General features: G+C 37.8%; 1 protein-coding gene across 1 annotated transcript in view; it reads left to right on the top strand.

The window, feature by feature from the left end:
* Nucleotides 1-17,819, top strand: part of RAPH1 (Ras association (RalGDS/AF-6) and pleckstrin homology domains 1) — a 97,885-nt gene that overhangs the window by 72,100 nt on the left and 7,966 nt on the right. The window contains 8 exon segments of the mRNA XM_054830671.1: nucleotides 2,519-2,640; nucleotides 4,352-4,417; nucleotides 5,822-5,965; nucleotides 7,191-7,301; nucleotides 10,699-10,797; nucleotides 11,477-11,597; nucleotides 12,948-13,090; nucleotides 17,693-17,818. Coding sequence (XP_054686646.1) covers nucleotides 2,519-2,640; nucleotides 4,352-4,417; nucleotides 5,822-5,965; nucleotides 7,191-7,301; nucleotides 10,699-10,797; nucleotides 11,477-11,597; nucleotides 12,948-13,090; nucleotides 17,693-17,818 — 932 coding nt within the window.

Genomic DNA, 17,819 nt, shown 5'->3' with positions numbered 1-17,819 from the left:
CTGATCCTAATAGTTCTTATTACAAAAAGCTGTTGGGTTTTTTCCTATTAAATATTTTAATACAATTGGCAATATGGCTTTAAAAGCAGTTAAAGCTTCTTTGCACTGCATTGCATGTACCACAATGTAAGTTGTTCATTTAGCCAAAGGATATAGTATCTGAATGGAAAAGAAGGGGAAAAATGATAGAAAACCATTATTATTAATCCCTATTATCAGAAAAGAATTACATCAAAGAGCTGTTAAGCAACTTACACGTTGACTAAAGAAAAGCCCAGAACTGAACCCAAATATCTTGACTTCACATTAAAATGTAAATTATTATTTGTCCACTCTTTTGGTGAAACCTTTTCTATTTCAGGCAATGTAGCATGTTAACTTTGCTTATTGTTAGACAAAAAAGGCCATTGCAGGGTGACAAGGTATCCTTTGAATCTTCTACCTTTCATATGAAAAACAACATCTTACTGGGCTCAAAACCTTAAAATTTTAATCAATGAAATCTTGAAGTTGTTCACTTTTAAAACCAGAAAGAATTTGCACAAATTCTATGTAAGTCCAAATTAGGTATATAAAAATCAAAGGTGTAACTCTGTAACATTTTTACCAGTGAGGATAGTATGAATAAATAACCTTATTAGTTCTACAATAGTTTTATATTTCGGTCACTGAAAGATCTTTGAATGTGTAGGTAGCAGGTTCCTGGACTCAACCAGGGGTCTTTACCATTCTAGATTTGCTTTCATAAGACACTTCCATTCACTGTGCAGCCTGTAAAGAATAAAGGAAAAAAAGATTGGAAAAAATATTTTCAACTTGTGTTAGAAACAAAGAGCTAGGCTGCAGACAGAAAGATAAACTGATATTTATGCAAATTAACAATGTGGCTGAATTAAGATTATTTTGAAATTAAAACTGGGTTAATAAATCTCTCTCGTTGGGTGTTTTGCAAGTACATGCATGTCCTACTGGATGGGCTCAGTGACATACAGGGAATGACAGAATTTAACTGCTCTATTGAAAGAGTTTCAAGCTAGAGAACAACATCTATTATAATTACAGAATTTTAAATTCAGATTACAACATGATAAACCTAAGAGATGCAAGAGGTTAAAATTCAGTTTCCTCTCGTATTTTTCAGTTTGGCTTTCCTTGATTGGACAACTGTTAGGCAGTTTTTCATAGATTTCACATACGTGGGGTTTTCTTTAGAGACAACCAAAGATGCAGCCAGTTTGATTAATATATTTTATACTGGAACTTGAAAAACAGATGAAAAAATGATTACAACACAGCCCTCACCCTATGTACTATTGGGTATTGTATTGTGTTATTTTGCCGGTGGCTCATCTTTTGAAACACTTTTTCTGGCAATGCCTATGTAAGAGGAAGTAAGTTTATTATATTTTTCTTTAGCGAGACACAGAAGACCTATGTACCTTCACAGTGTATTTTACCATGTTGTCTTGTCAGTTGATTTTTAATTGCACAGTTCAATAAAATGCAGTGAAAGCTTTAAGCTGACATACTGTGGAGAAAGGCCTGTGGAGTTCCTGTTTGCCTTTGCGTTTTATGTGGTCTGCTTCAAATGTGCACGTTTAACTAGTTTTTGAGGAGTCTGATTTAAGTAGATATACTTGAAGTAGAAGACCACCTGTTATTATCTAATGGTTCAACCAGGAGCTTTATATGTACTTTCAGAAGAACTCAGTGATAGTATTTCCAGAATGCAGAATGAAATGCTTTGCCCAGTTTTACCCTGCAAGTTTGTAATGGAAACAACTCTGGAAGGTTTCTTTTGGTTGAGATAAAGGTTGTTTTTATATTTCTAGTTAGAGCAGAGTATGTCTATGAAGTATCTAAGTTGCGATGTTTTAATTTTAGAGAGTATGTTTAATAACAGGAACATTGCAAGTACATCGTTTATTCAGCAAGATAGATTGTAAGAAATAGACAGTGTCAGTTTTCAGGCTTCTACCGTACCCCACTAACCATGGGTGTTCTGCATTTTGGAAGCATTTTGTTTCCCTCTGATCTTGTCTATTACTTTTTTTTGATACTTTATGAATGAGGTAGTGATTTGGGATGTGGAAACAAATTTTGTGCTGAAAAAGCTGCCTAATAAATCCCTCCAGGGATTCTGTGGACCAGAGTACACATAAATGTGATAATCTTATTTGTACTTACAACATTTGAAATGTTACATTTGAGTCTGCTGTGCTCATGTGGAATGGTAGGCTCTGTCAGGTTAAAAAAAAAAAAGAAAAACACTTCATATAAGCCTGAAGAGACAGAAGTGAGAGTGTTGAGTAAGTGTATGCGTAAAATTAAACCAGGCACATCTGAAGGTTGACTAAGATCTTTTAGTTTCTTCGTGTAAACTTATTCCCCATTTTAGTAGACCTTGAACTCTGTTTTCTCTCCATGTATGCCTTGTCTCCCAGATGTGACCACAGAGTAGTTTCTATCACAAAATGTGACAGATTCAAATGTATTTGCTCTCTTATTATTGCTGCAGAAAGGATCTTTGAAGATCATGAAAATTTAGTTGAAAATCTTCTGAACTGGACAAGAGATAGTCAAAACAAACTAATGTTTGTGGAACGTATAGAGAAATACGCACTATTCAAGAATCCCCAGGTAAGCCTGAGATGGATGTTGAATGTGTGTGCGCGTGCACGCGTGCATGCCTGATTGCAGTTTCTTACATTTCCTGGTAACATTTGTTTCCATACTTTTATTTTGATACTTGTGTATGTATTAAAATGCCAGGCAACTTTACATTTCAGCACCGTGTACATCCACATTGTGGTTGGCATAAAATCAAGTCCCTAGCAGAAAACCATGAGCTGAAGCAATCTGTTTGCTAACGTGTTTGTAGGTAGTTTTAATGGAGATGAAGGCAAGCAGTTTCATGGCATTTGCACCAATACTTAGCGCTGTTCAAATATGTAAAATATGCAAGAAAGGTGTTGACAGATAGTGCTAATAGCAGTGCCTCTCCACTGCGCGTTCTTACGTTGCTGGCAAAAAGGGGAAGAGAAAATCGAAGAGAATAGCTACTCCATGGTCAAATGGCGGGTGAAGAGAAGAGAGCATGTGTCCCTCCCTGTGGAAGTTGGGACCTGCCTCTATTCACCTGTGTTTCCTGATCCCTGACTAGGAAACCAAAGGCCCCTCTTCTCTCTCAAATGGCCTCAAAGGCCTCTCTTCTCCAAATGATAGCTGCATATTTGATATCCAGCAGCAGTTCAGTACTGTAAGGGAGTGAAGAAAAAGAAACAGAAAAGCAGAAGGTGTCTTTCTGAAGAATTTAACTTGAAAAAAACTGGATATACAATCACTTAATCTCTCTCTTAACTCTTACCTAATGTATTCCCTTTTGGGGTCATAGATTGTTTTTATGTCTTTATGGCTTCTGTGTGGTAATTTCTTGGATTTAAACTGAGTATCAGTTTTGCATGCTCATTCTTTGGGACACCATTAGTGTACTTGATTTTTTTTTTTTTTTTTTAAGCAAGAATTGAAAACCAGGTCTTATTCAAGTGCTTTGCGTTGAAGCAGCAAAACTCTAAATGCTTTTTAAAAGCATGTAGTTGATATGTTTACTATCAGTACATATGGTAGGCATTGTCCAAAAGAATGAAGTACCAGCATAAAACCAATATTTCTCCTTGGTGTAAAATATTGAACTGACCAAAGTTTGTGAATATTGGGGTTTTTTCCCCATATAAGAGCTAGGGGTTAGGAAGCAGAAGATTTTCATTGTCCCAGTCCTTTCCAAGCTGAAGAAGACTACAAAACTTCTTATTAAATAAGATAAGGTACCTATGCATATTTAGTTCATTTTAAGAAGACAATTGAGTATTTAGTAATACTTCATGAAAAAAATAATTTATTCAGCAAAACTGTCAGGGCAAGGTGGAAAGAAGTCCATTGCTTCTGCGTGTGCTTCTTTGAACACATAAATAACGGCAGTATGTAACAAATTTAAAGATCTCTGTTTTTTTAAAATATTTTTATTGTGGGATTTTCGCGTTCATAGCATTATTATTTCTGGGTACATTGTACCAGGCAGCTCTTTGTTTTGTGGAAAGCCAGGACAATGTTGTTTTGAGGCTGTAACTTAAGAGTATGGACTGATATTTCTGGAAAAGGGGATTATAACTTAGTTCTGTGTATTATTTAGCGGCCTGACAGTTTCAATTCAACTACAAAGTTTTGTTCAATTAATGTACTGTTCTTAGATAATAGCTGGTTTTTTCTTACCGCTACAGTAAGGTAAATGAGAAATGTTATTTGACTTGATTTCAGAATGCCTGTAGAAATATTAAGCTTTTTCTTGTTACAGAACTATCTTCTGGGGAAGAAAGAAACCTCTGAGATGGCAGACAGAAATAAAGAGGTGCTGCTAGAGGTAAGACTGTGAAAACAAAAAGTGCGTAGTAGTCATTTCAGTCAACAAAAGGTTGTGGTGATTGAAACTGATGGATGGATCTGAATGTAATTCTGGAACAACTGTGAGTGGAGTGTGTTACATTTGAGATAAATGGCTCTTTTGATGTTACCCTGTTTCAGATATGATCAGTTAATAAAAATATGTCTTTATTTTGTTTAATAACTAAAATACCATACACAGTGATAATCAAAATGAGGTTACCTCTAACTGTGGCTAAAACCAGTTGAAACTTGCAGAACTGTCAATTGTTTTTTTGACCTGTGGTGGTAGAAGTACTTTACTAGTACTCTACAAAATTCTATAGCATTGATTCAGTGAATGATCTATGTTAATATTTTAAATTTTGTTAGTGAGTAGTTAAAAAGTTGTTTCAATTACATTTTAAAATAAATGACCAAATATTAAATTTAAAAAATGAGTGACAGAAAAGGAAGCCAATTAATATCGAACACATTAAATAGTTTACAGAACTAAGGACAACAAAAAAGTGTGGAGCAAATAAAGCAAACAGTAAACATAGCCTCCATAAGCTGAAAACTGCATGGTTTTGTGACAATTTTTGTAGAGACATACCAATGCTGAAGTGTCATAGCTTCCACTTGATTTTCTGAATAATGATTTCAATAGTTACACAAAAGTAAATATTTTGGGTATTTAATTTTGAATTATACTTAATACAATTTAACTTATAAGTAGCATATGCATGCTGTTAGTATATTATTAATATGGGTTTTAATAAGTGGTCATGTGAACACTGTGGATCAAAACCATCCTTGAAGCCATGATGTGCAGAGGGATGTAATTCTAATTCTATCTTCTAGGATTACTTATAAATCTCTGTGCTGCATATTAATCTGGAGTGTATTTAAAGCATTTGTTTTCCTCTGTTAGCTCTTTATAACTTCTGTTAAGGTTCTATTCATAGTGTTGGCAGTTAGTAGCAACACAGTATTCATGGACTGAATTACAGCTGTATCTGATGGATATGTAATTAGATTTTGTGTATACTTAGACTTATGAGGCTATATCTGTAAGGTGACCTCGTGACTATAAAGGCAGTAAAGTCATTGGGGGATCTATTACTGATAAGCAGTGGTTAGAAAATCTTTACAGGATCTGCTAATATTTTTGTTGTCATTCTTACACTGAGAAAATGCTAAGATCGCCTATTGTGTTTGTCTGAATTACCTTATAGCTTCTACAATTAATCTCTAATTCATGTTACTGCATGAAAAAAAGAGCTGTCCCTGTTATGTGTGCATTCCTTAGACAAAGAATTACAGAATTTCAGTCATTAAGAACAAACCACTGCATGCTGTTTGTTCTGTCTCTTTCTCCCCAAACCATGGTGTTTATTGGCAGGAATGTTTCTGTGGAAGTTCTGTAACCGTGCCAGAGATTGAGGGAGTTTTGTGGCTGAAAGAGGATGGTAAGAAGTCTTGGAAGAAACGTTACTTTCTTCTTAGAGCTTCTGGAATCTACTATGTCCCTAAAGGGAAAGCAAAGGTATGCTATTTTAAAGCAATTTTGCTGAATTGTTTATTGCTGGTAAGTCATGCACACAAGATTCAGCCTTAAATTTTGGCTTAGCTGTGCCTTGACTAGTGCTACATCCCTTAATTAAAAGTGCAGCTTTATCATGGAATTCTTGTGTAGATTACTGTGGTAGCACTTGATGTGAAGGGTGTAACCTCAAATTTAAAAATACAGGAAGACAAGCGTCGGCTTTTTGAGTGAGCTTGGGGTTAGGTGTGCAGAAACATTTGAGGAAAAATGATTGGTGGAGTTAAGAGGCTGTCTTTTCTCAAGGAGAATTCAGGTGAAGGGCCAAATTGCACTGCAAATGTAAATCATAAAATATCAGACCAACTCCACAATCAGTGTGCATAATTTTATTGGTTTTAGTTAGTTCATATAACTGGGATTCTTTTCAGACCAATTTGTGCTATGTCTTTTGAAACTGGTAAATATAAAGCCATTACTTCAGTGTCACTGCTGTTCTGTGAGTATCAATAATGAAAAGTAAATAGACAGCTGCTACAAATGCATTATAGCTTCAAGGCTGAACTACTGTGAGTTCAAGTTGTCCACGAATCCATCAGTCTTGACATCATCAACTGATCCCCAGTACAAGGAAGTCCACTTCCTACACAGCTGGCAATGAAGAGGAAATCTCTGTCAGCACATCAGCTCCCTTTAGAGCTGAATGCATCTCAGATGTTCTTCCCACAGCCTTTTGCTTCATTAAAACACTATATGCAAGATAACCTGTTGAAATTCTGTACCCTGTGGTCCCTGCCAAACATCATTAGAATTTTACTCACAGTCACACTGGAATTTGGACACCTTGATTATTACCAAGATGAAATGTAACCAGCAGCTCTTGAACAGTTCCTGGACAAGCAATCCTATTTACTTTCTCCTGATACCAACTATAAATAAACAGTAGTAGTCTGGTGTAAGATGTTGTCAAAGGGCAAAATGCAGACAAAACACAAAAAAAACAGACTGAATTTGGAAAGGGATATACTGGTTAAAAATGAACATCTGATGCAAGAGTTTATGCATGACTGTATCTCCTTCTTGTATTGGTAGTTTTCAAATCAGATTTAAACTAATATTAGACCTTAACTAGACCTTATATTAGTATTGGATCTTAACACTAGACTGATTTGTCAATGCATGTCATTTTCTTATAAAGACATTTTGTGATTTTTATTTTATTTAATAGGTCTCACGGGATCTCGTGTGCTTTCTACAGCTAGATCATGTCAATGTTTACTATGGACAGGACTATCGGAACAAATACAAAGCACCAACAGACTATTGTTTAGTGCTAAAGGTAACTTGTTAATAGTTTTAAAAATTCTCATACTGAAAAGAGTAATTAAAGAGCTTGAAACATTTCCACACTAATCTTAGTCTCTTATAATAACTACACTTCCTAATTGTGAGCAAGAGCTGATTCACAATATTAATGTTGGGAGAGATTATAATTGAGAATACACTTCCTCTAGTAATATAACAACTGGAAAACTATACCTGTCAGTTTTCAGAGTGAATCTCTAAATTGTTTTTATTCTGCACATGAGAAATCTAAATTGCCGTAAGGTACAGTGATAATGAGAAAGCTATATTTAACTACATTTTCTGTGGAATTGTTGTAATGACACTCCTTGACAGAAATACAGTAAAAAAAATGAGAAAATGCCATGCGGGGACTAGTGCAGAGGGAAGAAATGGCTATGAATCACTTTCTTCCACACCAAGCTGACAATTTCCTCCTCCTGCCAGAAGATCCCACGTGGATTGCGTGGGGCAGGGGGGGAAACAAGATCAGAGAGAGCAGCAGAAGAATGGCTTTACTGGATTCATCTAGCACAGTAGGTTTCTCTGATAGTGGCCTTTCTTTATAAGCTGCTGAGGAAAAGATTAGAAGTACAAAACAGTGTTGCAGATATGCTTCCACAGAATACTTTTTCAGCCTTTAGAAATTTAGGGAGCCAGGGAATAGATCTTGGCTGTTTAGTAGCAGTAGTATGCCCTTTCTCTTTTGCGATTCCAAGAAACTTTTAGAATGCTGCAGCAGTTGGGTACACCTTGTACGCTCTTTACTTGTTCTGAGCCATCAGTTGCTTTCCATTTCATTTTCCCCTAGTTCTCGTATAGGAAGTGAACAGTTGGTGAACAATTGTTGCCTGTTCTCCATGCTCCTCATGACTTTGTAAATGTTTTCCTATTGCCCTTAATTGTCTTGCTTCTAGACTGATGAGTCCCAGAGTACGTTCACCACACTCTAAAACATAATACTAAACAGTTTTTGTCAACTTTAAACCATACAACAACTCAGGTTCAGTGAGATAATACCTCTTAAAATGCTAACTTTAGGGAGTTGCCATCTTCTCAGAGTGTAGGTCCAGAGTTGTGCAGAAATTGGTATTAGTAAAGTCTACCCATATTGCCCAACCTGAGGGAAAGGGGATGCTGTAAAGGAAGAAGTATCCTTTGTACTTTCTGAGTATAAAGGACAGGTAGAAAGAACAAGAAAGAATCAGCAGTGACCTGATCTTAAACTGTGAGATTAATAACTTGAGTTCTTCAAGTTATTTTAAATTGCATCAACTCATCTCTCATCTCTCTTGACTCCCACACAGTGTTCAAAATGGTGTCAGTTCCTGCAGGATAGCTAGCTACAAAGCTATTTTAATACAAGTTTTCACAGTATGTTCACAGCAAGTAAAGTGTCTTCATGGGTTTGAAAATGATGAAAGTAACAAGAAATAGTTATAGTTGAACTTATAGTTTTCTTTTGACCTCTTACCTTCCCTGATTTGTAGCTCATGTGGTGTTGCATCTGTCAGTATATTAGAATGTTGTATGTGCCTGGAGTATGTGGCTGCCTGTCCCCTGTGTGAAAAAAGGATTTAATCTTCCAATAGACAGGACAACATGCATTTGAACCCACTGAGGGGTAGACGCTGAATATCAAATATGGGACTTGATATTAAGGGAGAAAGCATACGGCTGAAACTGGAAATATTTTCCATGTTCTTATAGGTCATTGGCACAGTTAATTGAATGCAATTAAAAGCAAAAATGTCAGTGTTTGTAGGTATTTATAAATTCCTTGAAGTAAATTGGTTTTTTCTGCTTACGTTTCACTGTCTATCCACATCATTTTGACAGGTTAGCAGTGAATTATTTTTTCAGACTTGTTGACCACACAGAGTAAACCAGACTGAGTCTTATCTAAGTAGGTTTTTTTAAAAAGTATTGCCATTCTGAGCATAAATGAAGACATGAAAATGTTAAAGTCAAATTTTAATGTGTCTAAATTGTCCCTTATTGACTTATTTAAGTAAATCAATGGGGTGTAGAGTTAGTCGGGTAACTTAGACAAAGTTTTCTTGTGGAACTGATGAATCACCATATTAAGGCAGATTGAGCCCTGCCTTCCTCAATTCTTCAAATGTTACATCAGTGTTTTATATTAATATTAACATACAGAAGCCATACAGTTGTTTTTTTTTAATAGAAACTCAGTTTTGTGCCACACAGACTTACTACACTGGGAAGTATCTCCAAAACATGGATGTGTTTTTGGAGAGGTGAATGGCAAATACAAACTCAAAGGCCAATTCTCACTGAAGTCCAGAATGGATTTGTCTTTACATGTTTGCTTCCTTTGTTTATTTTGAACAGGTGCTGTGCTATTGTTATATTTAACATTTGTATACTAGTATATAATATTAGCTCCTTGGTCCTAAATGTTAGACTTCTGAGAGGTTCTTTTATTTCTGTAGAGACAAATTTTTTAACAAGTCCAGGAAAAAGATGGCTTGTTGGTGAAGTAAATTTTTGTGCTTGTATAGGCTCTTCTTTGTTATACAACATATATATGAAGGAGACTGGTGGTGAAAAATGAAAACAATTATCTAACATTATGAAGTTAGTTATACATATTCTGTTTATGGAGATAAACATGTTCATGTTCATTTGAATTTTGTTTGGAAGACAACAGGAGAAAATATTCTGAAAAGAGATTAAAAATTCTTTGATACATGTTTCAGTCAGTCTTCAGTAAAACTTACATACCTATGATCATCTCGTAGAACTCTGTGTCACTGAACTGTAAACTAACAGAGGAAATTATAAGAACTTGAGTATTCAGATTTGCCCTGACAGCTGTGAGACATGTAACTTCTACGGCATGGACAGGAAACAACTGAATAATCCATCCAGAATGATTTCCAATGTCTGATTTTTGAAAAAAATCTTGAGTTCTGAATTGATAAATACAGTGCCTTTTCTTTTTTATACATGCGTGTGGGAGCAGCAAGTATTTTAGATGATAGCTCTGTATCAGTAGGGTTAGAAAAGGTTTTTACAAGCTGAGACTGTTCTAACCACTTGGCTTGGGAGTATAAAGATTTCTAAAGAGCCTTACAGGTACAGAAGACTGTTGGTAGGTAGAAATACTAAATACTAAAATACTGAAAGATTCACCCTTTCTTAATGTTTCAAAGCTGAAATCAGTGCACACTGCCCTTCTGTGTGTGAAGCAATCCCCACTGCCACCTCCTGAAATACTCTTAAACATTTTAAGTGGGCTCAAAACACAAACTGCTGTTGAAGAGCTTCCAGCATTAAGTTTGTCTGTATAGACGTCAACAGATAAATGGCTTTCCTTGCATTCCTAGCTATTGAAATATTGATGAGGATTAACAATTTTTCTGCAGCATCCTCAGATCCAAAAGAAATCCCAGTATATCAAGTATCTTTGCTGTGATGATGTAAGAACTCTACACCAGTGGATCAATGGCATCCGCATTGCTAAGGTAACCTCCTCTAGGCAGTCTTGCACTGTTGTCATGAGTTGTTGTCATGCTCTGTTTGGAACCATTTACAGTCGCTTAGCAATGTACATGCTAAATCTAACTTCCCTGTTTAACTGTTCTGAACATGAACTGTACAATCTCCTTACATATTTCATTCTCTAGCAAAATTGTTAGGCTTCATTGTTACGATAATTCAGTAATTGGGCCCTTTCTTCGTGTTTCTGCTGCACGTCTTTGTCACATGACAAAAGTTCTAACTGCCATCATGGCTAGATTTTAGCCAGCTCCCTTACAGCTTTTATAAAGAAGGCTTATGGGAAAAGAAGGGAAGTGAGAAAACAGAATTGTTTCCTAAGATTCCCCAGGTTGGTTTAGTTTATTCATTGGCCCATTTCTTGCTTGACACTATCTCTTCTAGCATAAGTAAACTGTTTTTCTTTCTTTCAGCAATTCACTAATAAAAAGGCAAAAGGTTGGGGGAAGGGAGTTGCCACTTTGTTAAATAAAACAAAATGAAATTTGCGCTGAATTAATGTTGCCTGAGCTCCTTAACAAGGAGCCTGTTGTTTCTCTCTGTGGGGAAAAAAAGGTGGAATAGAGAAGCCAGAGAGAGAGCCCAACAGTCTGAAAAGGGTACACAGCCTATACAGTTGTTAAATTTGTTTGTTGTTTTGCTTAGTATGGGAAGCAACTATACATGAACTATCAGGAAGCATTGAAGAGAACAGAATCAGCGTATGACTGGACTTCTTTGTCTAGTTCCAGTATCAAGTCAGGCTCCAGCTCATCTAGTTTGCCAGGTAATAATGTGATCTGTCTCATAATAGGAAGATTTAATTACCTTTTTTATCATCCGCTATCTGGAGACCTCAGGAGAGACTATTGCAGGAAATGGACTGTTTTTCCAAAGTCTTTTATGCTATGTTTAGGAAGATGAGAAATAGCCTCTGCCCAAAGACAAATATCCAAACAAATTCTTTAGAGAAAAAAACTTTGAAAATACTGTTTCTGTTCCTGTGTCAAACTGTGCATTCCTGCAGTAATATGCTCCTGTTTACCTCTCAGCAGGACCAGGACTGGTTTTTTTTGTAGCACATAACTGTTTAAAAATTGATGAATGATTTATATAGTCTAATTTCACTGTTGAGATATCACTGATGCTCTGCCAGGTTATTCTGAACCCTCAGCAGCAAGTTTCATTATTGAAAACAGGTTATTGTGTGAAAGTGTTTTGTCCATCACAAATACAGGTCAGGAAGTAATGCTACTGAATTGGAAAGGTTCAGAAACTAGCCTGTGAAAATGAGCTAAGCAAATTCAGCCTAACTGGGAAGGCACCATGTTTTTTCAACTGTGTGGAACAGCTTGCTGGGTGTAGCAGTAAATTCTCAGTTACTAACAATTTTTTCCATCCAAGCTGGGTGTTTTTTGATAAAGTTTCTCTGGCGGTGGGGAGCTGAGCCACAGCCCACAGGCCATGAAGGTTCTGCCAGAGCCACAGTCCAGCCTCTGCCTAGATGCTCTTTTTCCCCAGGATAGCTTGGGACTACACTGAAAGTAGGTGCCAGGCTGGATAAATCGGTCTGGCAGTGGCTGTTGCTGTCTTTTCAAGTTACCCTGTGGACCCAGAGCATCATCTGTGTTTGCTAGTTGCAAGATGTGCATCATTCCTTCTCTTCCCTTGAGGAATGGAGCAGTCAGAAGCAGACTGTTGCCTTGGCTAGCGTAGTTTGCCTGTCCTCAGCCTATGTCCAGTGTCTGTTTCTACGGTTGTGCTGGAGAGAGCACGCTGCGTGTGTTGCATGAAATGGGACTTTTCCCACAGTGCAAGAGCTGTTGAGTGTTTCAGAACCTATACAACTGCAGTGTGGTTTTACTTGGCAGCATATCTGACACACTGTCATCTTTCTGGAACTTCAGATTTGGTTAATATCTGGGATCTGTTGTACTGTTTTGTTTTCTAGACAGAAATGGCCTGGATGTGAGCTAAAGCTTATGCAGTAGTTAATGGGAACAATGTCCTTTGATGGGATAACATGTTTAACAAGTGTCACCAATAAATGTCATACAGAGTTGCATTATAAATACATCAACTTTACTCTTGCATTCAGAAACACATGCTAACTGTTTCTTAACTTTCTTCTAAACAGAATCTCAATCAAATCATTCCAATCAGTCTGACAGTGGAGTTTCTGACACCCAGCCAGCTGGACACGTCCGTTCCCAAAGTATTGTCAGCTCCATGTTCTCCGAGGCCTGGAAACGAGGCACCCAACTGGAGGAATCCAGCAAGGTAACAAGAAGACTTTAGTTTTGAGAACCAACGCCCAACAAAATGTACGAGATAGAGCGATACCTTTTCCATCTCTGTCTTGAGTGGGATTTCTTCTTTTTTTTTACTCTATGTTATTGACATATGCTGCCATATAATTGTTTTTTCAGGAATTGGTTTTTCAGGGATTTCAGCCCTGGAACCTTCTGTTCTTGCTTTTATCTGTGTGCACAGAAGTCCTCTGTTCTTTGAAGGCATGATACAGCCTTCCCATAGAATCCTATTAACTAATGTTGAATAAAGACAAAATAAAAAGATCAGCTGTTAACAAGTTGAATGAAATTCTTTCACTAAGATCTTTCTCCAGTTAACTAGCCACATCTTTCCATTGTAAAGATGTGAATAACTGAGACCTGAAGGCAGGTATATCTATTTAAGTACTCCAGTAGTTTTTACTCCAATGTTTTCTATTATATTTGGTGGAAATGGAAAGAGTAACCATAGATATGGTCAAAGCAAAAGTACTAAAACTGACAGCAATTGTGGACTGAGGCAGATTTGGTATCTCTTGTTGCCGGTAGAGAGTTACAAAAGATTTTAACCCATTGAAGCCTGGGGCTCACGTCTGTTGTGGTTTGATTAGTTTTCTGTCCTTTCTGTGGTAGTTGACTGGTGTAGTTCCTGCGGAATACTTACAAACACAGCAGAATTGCTACTTAAGCTGTTTTTTTGTCAGATGCAAAGGAATTTCCAGGTTCCTGAACAGCTATGGCATCAGGATTAACTGCGGCAGTTACATGTGGAAGTACATTGGCAGGATGCTATGAGAAGCTATCTTCGCTCCTGTCAGTTTTTAATCTTTCCCAGACCCCAGGTTCAAGCTAGAGAAGCAAGCTTTTCAAAACTAAACCCACAAGTCACTACATCTGGCTTTGATGCATCAGATAAATAAATAAAAATAAGACACGACATCACATTTTCAAATAAGAAAGCACATGTGGCACAATGTGAAAGCTGACATGGCTGCATTCTTTGGGATTCATAACTTTTCTGCAGTGCCTGCTGGCTTGGAAGTTGTCTGATTCTAATAGTAATGTAGTACTCAGCCCCCCCAAGAATGTAGCTTGCTAAATTGTGATCCAAATTTTTCTACTGCATGAGTGCAACACCTGGTGCATGTTCATTAGCAGATGGCTTGTCTATGTGTACAGGGTGCATCGTGTCTGCAGGAGCTGAGTAGATGCAAAAGACAGGGCACTTGAGTCTGTCTAAGCATGTATCTGACAGAGGTGAAAGAGTGCTGCTATGAGAACTGTAATGTTATTGTTTGCTAAAGTTTTGGTTTTAATGTGAAAATTTTGCTGCTACACTCTCTGTGAGCTGTTAGAGAAAAGTTTGAAGTTTAGCACAGTGAGATCACCGTTGTTCTTATCAAGTCTGGAGTGTTGCTGGCAATTGCTCATTTAAATAACCCCCAAGAATTCTTATGTAATCTGATTAAAGCCATTTTAAAACTAAAATATTCAGACTGCTCCCTGTTGAGGGCCATCCATGTTTCAAGATTTCATCAATTTGAATTCCTTTCTATACACAAATCCAAGAAAAGGTATATTTCTCTTCTTTGTGTGTAACACAGGTGAATGGATTGCCCTAAAACTTCAAAGAATCCAAATGAAATGAACCGTGTCAAATTATAATCTGAAAGAATGATAAAAAATTCTGAGTAAATTGGTGACAAATTTACCTTCAGTGAAACTACAGTACATGGGGTTTTTTTATCCTGTACAGGTCGGGCCCAAGGAACTTAAATAACTAATAAATCAGACTGGCAGTGGAAAATGTTAAACTGTGGGGCAAGAAAGGAAACAACAGTGTTGAAAAAATTGTAATTTACATTAGAAGGTAGCTGCACTTGCAGTGATACTGAGACAGGCTGGTTTAGGCAGATTAGTCTCCAAATGATTATTTCAGAGGTAGTTATTCCACAGCACTTTGGTGACAAAGCTGGCTTAAGAAGTTCATACAGGCAGGTTGCTGCAAGTGACAGAATTAACGGCCTTGTCCAGCATGTCCCTTCCCCTTCTGCAACAGCTTTCTCCCCCCTTGTCACCCTTGTCCCATCCCTCTCAGCAAGCAGGGAGATGACGTTGAGGCTGACCAGCCAACCAGGACATTGTACTGGTTGGCCAGTGGCTAACTGCTCGGCAGGTTAAAAATGGGTGAGTTCTGCGTCCTTTTCCCTCATTTACCAGGTGCCAGTAACTTCACAACAATTTCTTGAAGTTGAAAATATATTGAAATTTCCAGTGATCTGTCATATTTGACTGAAATTTGCTAACCAATCCAAAAGCAACCAGCGTAAGAAAAGAGTTCAGTTGCAAAAGTTTTCTTAGGAAAAACAGCTTAAAAAAAAGTGCAGTTGTTGTTTCAAAAAATAGATACTATTCTTCTTATAGCATTTCTGAGAGTTCCAGATAGTCGTTAAGATGCATGTTACACATATGAATTGATAGCATGCAGTAAGTAATTTAAGACACATAGAAGAACATCATGTAGTTACAAGGATGAACAAGGACAATGATCTATTTCAAAGTTCTTCTGTAAACAAAGTATGACTGAATATGTTTCTGGTTGTGGAAATTTAATTTGATTCTGTGAGATGAGAGGGGCTCCCCCTCTTGAGATGCACAATATTCTTTTCCCTGTCCTGAGTGTTTAATTTGCTCACTGAAAATGATTGTCTTCAATGGATATGAGGAAAATTCCTCTCTCTTTCATGTGTACCTAAGATTTTAAAAAAACACCTTTCCCAAAATGTAGGTCATCTGTCCACTTCATATTTTGAAAATTGCTGTTTGCCCAAAGAATACTTTATTTGTCTGTTCATATTCTATATAACTGGGCAGCGAACATGATCTCATCATGTCTCATTTTGCTTGTTAGATTTTGAACACGTTATTTCAATTGAGATGCTAAAACAGGCATCAAAATGCGTGCTTGCTGTGTGTGCTTTAAGTGACAAATGCAAGATTCTCCATGGTCTTGCCATTCAGGGGTAGCTCTTCTGTTATGCCTTGGTCTCCCTGGCTGTCTGTTTTATGCTGCTTTTATTTTTCCTGTTGCCTTTTGCTGTCTCAGGTGTCAAAAGCGAAGCTCAGCACAGCTAAGGTCAGCACACCCGTGGTGCCTTATACAGGGCACAATTAAGGTCAGGTGGTGCTAGTTGAAAATTCATTAACCTGGGTGATTGGGAGAATGGTAATTTACAGACTAACACTTGCAAGAGATCAAGATTTCTCTCATTTTGTTATGTGAACGCCTTGATTTAGCTTCAGAACTTTGTTATACTCTTGCCTTCTAGACCTAATGTGACAGGTAAAGGCACACCCCATGGGTGGTGTAAATCACTGGTTGTTGTTTCTGACTCTAATCCTTTTGGTGTTCTGCGCATATAGAAACTCTGTGCATCTGTGTTTAGAACAAAGCAATAGGCAAACCTGTTCATGCAGTGCAAATGAGCGTAACTGGGTTAACTTGTGGCGAAGTATCTACTAATGAAGTATAGGCACCCAGTGTGGTCAGTTGCTGTGTTGGTGTTGCATTTCTAATGCATGTTTCTCTGCTGTGCACTGTGAAGTTCACAATTTGGCTTGTAGCCAAACCACTTTGTATTAGGAGGATGTTTATAAATTTGAGTAATGCAATTATTTTTTTCATTTTTAACAGGAATGTAGGCTTACAATTTCAAAGAAACAATTTAACTTGAGCAAAACCCAACCAGTATTCTGAAACATTGCCTGCTGCTTTCCCATTGCTCCTTCCGTTAGTCAGTTTTTCCCTGACTTTCCTTTCTTTTTCTGCTTAACATAATAGATGCACGTATAGCTTTTCTTTCCCAAGCTAACTTTCTTTTGCAGATCTCTAAACATTTCCTTCTGGGGAAATTTTCTTAGGAAACCTCAGTTCTCCCTCTTTTTCCTCATTTTTTCCCCTGCCTGTCTTGGATATCAGAGCATGTGGAGTGGAAGGATCTCAGAAGTATTCCGGAATAGAGCTTGCTCTTCACATGTTTTAGAGCACTTCAGGATAAGGCCTGAGCTAACCAACGTAAAGGCTTGACAGATGCCCTGGGAGGCCATGTATGGTCCTAGTGTACTAGTATACTCTGGTCTTACTGAGCTGAGGAGGTGTCTGCAGGGTCTCTTGTTCTGCATGATGTCCCTGTCATGGCCTGTGGCGCTCTGGGGAGTACTCTGTTTGGGTCATTATACTTGCCCAGAGGAGGTCCAGCGATTCTCCCTAGGTGTACAACTGCCGGCCCCACAGAAGTGACGAGGCTGGCGTATTCTCTCCCTGATATTCAGCCTAGCTTGGAGTAGACCTGGCTTCACTGATTCTTGCCAGCTCCCCTCCCTGCCTGCCTGGTCCAGGCTTGTCCCTGTATGGAATTGTTTCTTGCTGCATTGTTTTGCTAATGCTTCCTGCATGCTGTAATCTGCCACTTAATTTTTAATGACAGGCACATTTAGACCTTGACTTTATAATCTCTTTGTCTCCCTCCCCCTCTCTCTCTCTTTTTCTTTTTCTCCCTTTCCACTTTCACTAAAAATCCCTTCCCAATAGGCCCGAATGGAGCCTGCAGGTCGACCCTTTGTGTCTGTCGCACCTCCTGTGTCCCCACAGACAAAAGTGGCGACACCCTACACAGCATCACAGCCGTCCCCCCCACTGCCCCCTCCACCTCCTCCAC

The sequence above is a fragment of the Grus americana genome, chromosome 6, assembly GCF_028858705.1.
Source record: "Grus americana isolate bGruAme1 chromosome 6, bGruAme1.mat, whole genome shotgun sequence".
NCBI classification, from domain to species: Eukaryota; Metazoa; Chordata; class Aves; order Gruiformes; family Gruidae; genus Grus; species Grus americana.
Note: the sequence above shows the minus strand (reverse complement) of the source record. Positions and strands in the feature narration are given on the sequence as shown.